Below are 6,000 nucleotides of genomic sequence, written 5' to 3'. Positions count from 1 at the left end.
TTTTATATACGACAGACGTTTTTCTTAAAGGAACATTTCATTTGGGCTGAACGATTTCCAAATTTCAACACGTGACTTATTGAATACGTTTCAAGGGCTTTGGCAATTATGGTTTCAGTCCTAGACTGGTCAGGTCCGTCTGGAATGACACGCAGACTAGCAAGCATTACGGCGTGCTCCTTTTGAGGCATAGCTTCTCTGCTGTGCCCACGTTGTAGCTTATTCTGGGGAAGCAAGGCACTTACTGTGATGGCAATGCAAACATTGTATGCATAGTTTGAGTAACATAAAATAAGTTAATATTTTAGATTAAAGTTAGTTTTTTTATAATTTATATGTCTTTTACAGAAGCAACTAAGTGATATATTCGGGGTATTTAAAAATAAAAAGAAGTTTGAAAGGGAGTCATTTTCACTCCTGCTTCAGCTCTTAAGATGAGGACTTATGAAAACACACCGGTGTGAAGACCAGCCATGGATCTGAAAAGCGGCCAACTACTAAAACTGCTGAACCAGGGGCACTTTGACCGTCTTTACTTCTGCTATATGTGACGACTTCTGGATGATGCAGCTGGTGGTTCCCTGCAGTTTGTCTTTTCCTTGTGCGAGATTCGTCAAGGCCATGGCCGCATTGATCTCCTTCCAGTACGTGTCATCCTTGCTCGCTCCCTTTCTATTAGCTGCACTGAATTTAAGCAAAAGAGGGAAGACAACGATCAAACTTGCTGCATCTACATGAAAAGCAGCACCGCTGAAAAGCACGAGTGGCAAACAGAAGCCCCCTGCTTACCTGTCGCCCTTACTGGATCCATTTTCCAGAGTGTCTGCAAAGAAAACAAAAATTCAATGAATGTTTTCCTTCCTTTTTGTAATCTCAGGAGTTTCATCATCAATTACCAGGAATAAAATTCCTGGTAATTTTTATTCCTGGTAATAAAACTCCTGGTTAGAGTGTCCTCAGGACACACCAAGATTGTGGGTTTGATCCCTGGTCAGGGCACATACAAGAATCAACCAGTGAGTGCATGAATGGTGGAACAACAAATTGATCTCTCTCTCTTCTAAAAAAAATCAATCAATAAAAAAATTCATCAGTAAATGCAGACAACTGTTATTGAATAACAATAATTAAAAAAGAAAATATGCTGGAAATTAGTTTTTACACAAAGATAGAGTAGTTTAAGATGTAAAAAAATCTCTTTACAAAGAAGCAAGCATATGATGAAGACAAGTAATAAAGAATAAAAAATAGCTTTCATAGATATACAAAAATCTGAGGTTAATTTATTCTGAGAAATTGGGCCTTCCCACAAGGAGGCAAACGAGACTGCCAGGTTCTGGTTCCGGCTCCACCCCACCACTAATCTGTACCTCTGGCCAGAATGTGGTGCCCCACCATGTCTGGGGTGCAGTTTTCTCAACTACATAATGAGGATGTTCCTAGAAGATCTTCAGGGCGCTTCTGGCTCCATATTCTATGATTTCATGGGAATCAAACCTCTACCTTAGAAGAAGGACTGGCAACTAGTTCCCTCTGGCTGGGTAGCGAATGAGTAATAGACTCAATGCTGACAGCAATACAGGAGTCCCTGGCACATTAAAACAAGCAGGCACCAGTCTCCAAGCTGCAAAAGAACTTCCTTTCCTGTGGCTTCCTCACTGAGAACACTAATGTCGACCAGTACCGCATCAATATAGAGACAAAACGGGTTCTTGGGCTTGATTAAATCTCTCTGGACAGTCCCTCTGGCTCAATGAACTGGGAACACAAAAGTGGACAGATAGAGGGAACAAGGGGCTGCCGGCAGGGCAGGGAGGTGGGGAATAAGAGTGGACCTGGGACTCCCCATCGGCCTGTGAGACCCCAAAACTAGATGGTGGTTAAGTCACCAGCATCATCCCCAACAAACACATGACCGAATAGTTACAGAATGAGGCATTGCACCATGCATAGGAAATGTGAAAAACAGTGTTTGCTTGAGGCTCTCCTTTAGCTCTCTGGCCTTTGGAAAGCTGTCTCTTCCTGCTCTTAGTTCTTTCCCGTTTGTTTACCACCCCTGACTCAATATTTTTGAAAGCATTTTTTTTTCTCTGCAATGCTTACGGCTGGTTAGAACCATAATTTCTGGTTCTGGGATCTAAGACAGTCATAGAACTAGAAGAAAAACATCAACGTGATTGTAATATTGTTCAACCAGGGCAAAATTCCCAGGCAAGACATGGTAAATAGAATATAACTAAGTAGCCATGTAGCAAAGGCAGTGAAACTTGGAAGCTCGCTATGAAGCTAAAGAATTGGGAAAACCCACTAACTCATCCTAAGTTGGGCATTATGGTGTAGACAGGGAGATAGTAATGGATCACTGTGAGCTCTTGAACAGTCTTTCACCCAGGGATCCTGAGATCTTAAAGAATCAAAAAAAAAAAAAAACCAAGCAAAACAAAAGCATTTAGCAAACAAGTGAGAAGATTGTTAGGAAGAACCAATGAGATAATACATGTCTAACCCAAAATGGAATAGCAAGTGGTATCAGTTCATTTGGAGTCCTTTTGTTTTAGGTATCCTTTGGGGGTAATAAATGGATCAGTGAGCCTTAGGATGGTCAGCCTCTGGATCTTCTGGCTCCTATTAGTTCTGAGTGGATGGTTAGCTATTCTGCTGTTGCTTTTGAAAATTTTAGTATTACAAAACTGTTCACGTAAATGGAGGAAATTTTAATTCACAGAACTCTGATGGTCCTAGTTCACAGGTCACTTCCTATGTGTCAGGCACTATTCTAAGCACTTTGTGTTTTAACTTATTTGGTATTAGTGTCCCTGTGTGTGGAGAGCATGTCTGCGTTATGTCCATTAAATCATTCTTTGTTTAGTGCTGTTATCTGTGAATCTTGATGCAGGAGTGACAGACACAAGGTGCTACCAGAACACAGAACAAGTCAAGGCTTTCGTTTAGGAGGAGGAAACCAGCCCATTGGACATTTTACAGAGGGGGAAAAAGAGTGAGGCCTTTGCTCAATTTTGCCCACAAATTGCAACAATTCTGTTGCCAGAGTGAAGCAATAGGTTATGGAGATATTTATTCAATGGAAAGACTTGGCAAAAGCAGAATAAGTTCCATGAAGCTTAAATAACATTAGGGAAATAACAAAACATAATTTAGAAAAGACCATGTAACCGATGCTCTGGCTCACAAAGCAAGCAGTCTCACACACACGCGGGGCCAGAATCAGACTCCCCACCTGAATGGTCAACCTGAGAGTGATTATGGCACCGACTGCAAGAAAGAAGCCTGTGGCTATCAAATATGTAATGGGTTACAGAGCCCAGAAATGCCAGAAATGAGTGCAGCCTGCTTGTGGAAAGGGAACATGTAATTCACTGCTAAGGCCCACGGAGAGCTTCTATTTGAGATGAAGAGTGAACTTGTAGGTCCTGCAGTCCCCTGAATGGCTGTGCTCCCTGGGGCTGCCTCCTTGAACTTGTGCCACAGAGAAACAAGTTTACTACAGCCTCCTGTGAGATTATAAAATTCTGCTTACTCTTTGGGTATATGTGCTTTACAGTTTGGTGCCTATGAAAACACCTTTGAAGTACAAAAACACAGACTCCAGTCCCCACTTGGGTATTCCTAATTAGTTTCACAAATTTCAACAATGTACTCGGCAGTATTCAAAAGACTGAATCCTTTATTTTGCTTCTAAGGCAGACGGGCACATGCAGTGTCGTTAGGTAGGGGATCGGGTTCCATTCTCAGCAACAGAAGAAAAGTCTTCATAAGAAGGCACGTAGAGGAGAAGCATTCGGACTCTCCATCAACAGCAGTTGATGCTAAACCAGTGTATAACAAAATTCCATGTCAAACATCTCAAACCAACAGGAAAGGGAAAGCTGGCCACTACAGCTTTTGGGGGCCTCTGTGTGCAGGGTCATCCGGTTGAAAATCTGAACTGGTGTTAGAAGGGTATTCTTTCCTGTTGCCGCTATTGGGGGCTGCCCATTGTCAGGACGTTATGCATCTAACAGCCGCCTCCGGCCATGTAGTGTTTCTAGTTTCCAGAACTAAGCAGAAGGGAGATAGCAAACAGGGGCCTTTTACTCAGAAATATTCGTGTTTTGTAGGTAAGCAAAGAACTATAAAGATGTGGGAGTTTGGGGACATTTTTTTCTCTTTGTTATGCTGAGATAAAATCTGGGGGAATGCCCCAGGTATTTTAAAGAACTGGCTTCATTTGTGGGGAACTCAGAAAATTTACAATTCGCGAATTACATTAAATAATTGTATTAAATGTAAAGGTTTTTTTTTCTTATGCTCTTTTCCTTTGAAGTTTAAACTTGCTGGCTCTTATCCGGTTGAAATACTTGTGCCTTTTCAGTCAACTGTCAGCATTCAAGGAGTGGGGGGTGTTCACCCATCACCAGGGGCTCATGCCACTCCTGCCTACTGCAGGCAGGTGGTCTCACCGCCTCCTCTCCACAAGTGGCACCCAGTAGCTCGGTCTGACAGGAGGAGGAAGGATTCTGAACGCTGCTGAAAAGAGAGAAACTGTAAGTCTGAGCTAGAGCAGACTTTCCCTGTTGTTAATTAGCGTGCACAGACCTCAGTCTGACTGCCCCCTACTTTCAGCTCAGCTGTAGCTCTCACTCTGCAAGTAGCTTGGCTCAGCCTCTCTAAAGTCTGAGCTAAAATGCCTTTTTAGATTCTAAGGTTCCAAAAATCAGCTACGCTGTCAATTACCATAAAAGCAACTGGTTGGCAGCAACAACGTATTAAACCAGCCAAAAGAGCGTGTTTTAAGACCAAAAAAGAAAAGGAAAGAAAAAAAGAGGTGTGTAGTTAGGAAAATCTTGAACGCTGTAAAACCCAAAGCATGTTGAAACTTACAGTGGGGCTATCCTCGGTTTGGACATGTGTTTTCTTAAACAGTTCAGTAGAGAAACAATTATACAGAAAATTCAGGTCTGCTGCAACTCAAAATGGGTAAACATAAAGCTCTGTGGGCAAAGTGTCCACTTAAGTTTGATAAATGCTGATTTAGAAACACATTAATTCTGATATATATTCCTGAAATAAGAGTTAGAGTCATAAAAAGAAAGAAAAACACAGCCAAATCTTTTGCTCTGAGATGTTTTTTTCAAATTTAATCAATAAGCCCTAAAGTTAGGAATGTTTTTAAATGTTTCTCAAAGTATTACTCATACCACTAACATAGAAGTAAAATTAAGTATGATTAAGAATATGCGTATTTTTAATTAAATAGTCTAAAAGTCATATAATATGCTTCCCTAAGTTATACTAGAGAGAGGCAGAGCTCCAGATGCTTGGCAACTGTGTTTCCTCACACTCGGGTCAGTTTGGGGCCGTGACTGGTGACAGCAGGTGTGGGCAGCCAGGGCTTTGCTGTGTTTCTGATCTCAGGGGTCCCAAGAGCCCCCAAGACAACAGATCAGTTTCTGGAGTAATTACACACTTGGAACAAGTGAGATTAAAAACAAGACCTGGTGAGGACAGCAGATACAGAACCTCGCTGAAGATTCTAAGAGACTGATCGCTCTGGACTTTAGGACCTGACACGTGCGGACGAGCAGTCGCCGGGCTCTCTGCTCCCCTGGCCGCGGCTTCTCTCTCCGCCGCCACTGCAGCAGAGCCAGCCTGGCCGCACACACACCCACAGGCTGGATCCATCATGGCTCTCCGTTCCATTCCCTTTAACTGTAGCACATGTTGTTTTTCTCTAATAAGAAATGCAGGTTCACTGCAGAAATCTGGGGAAAAGTGTTAAAGAGAAAATACAGGACTTAGGGATACCTGATATTAACATTTAGATATATGGCCTTCCAGGAACATTTGTAGACATTTTTAAAAATGGGGTCATTGTGTATATGTCTTATAACTTGCTTTTCTCACTGAACTTCTACTTTAGCCTTAGCCTTTATTAATAAATAAGATAATAATCTACCATTTGGTCTTCCCTGATTTGGTGGTGGTTTTTGCCTGTGAAAT

General features: G+C 42.0%; 1 protein-coding gene across 1 annotated transcript in view; it reads right to left on the bottom strand.

Moving 5' to 3' along the window:
* Positions 1-466: 466 nt before the first annotated feature.
* The window catches only part of MKX (mohawk homeobox), a 57,238-nt gene continuing 51,704 nt past the window's right edge, over positions 467-6,000 (bottom strand). Inside the window, exons 5-6 of the mRNA XM_037140826.2 lie at positions 790-823; positions 467-684 (exon numbers count right to left, since the gene is read on the bottom strand). Coding sequence (XP_036996721.1) covers positions 498-684; positions 790-823 — 221 coding nt within the window. The 3' untranslated portion in view covers positions 467-497. The remainder of the gene's footprint in view (positions 685-789; positions 824-6,000) is intronic.

This window comes from Artibeus jamaicensis, unplaced genomic scaffold, assembly GCF_021234435.1.
Source record: "Artibeus jamaicensis isolate MK-2021 breed Jamaican fruit bat unplaced genomic scaffold, CSHL_Jam_final contig_867, whole genome shotgun sequence".
Taxonomy (NCBI): domain Eukaryota; kingdom Metazoa; phylum Chordata; class Mammalia; order Chiroptera; family Phyllostomidae; genus Artibeus; species Artibeus jamaicensis.
This window is presented reverse-complemented; position numbering and strand designations above follow the sequence as displayed.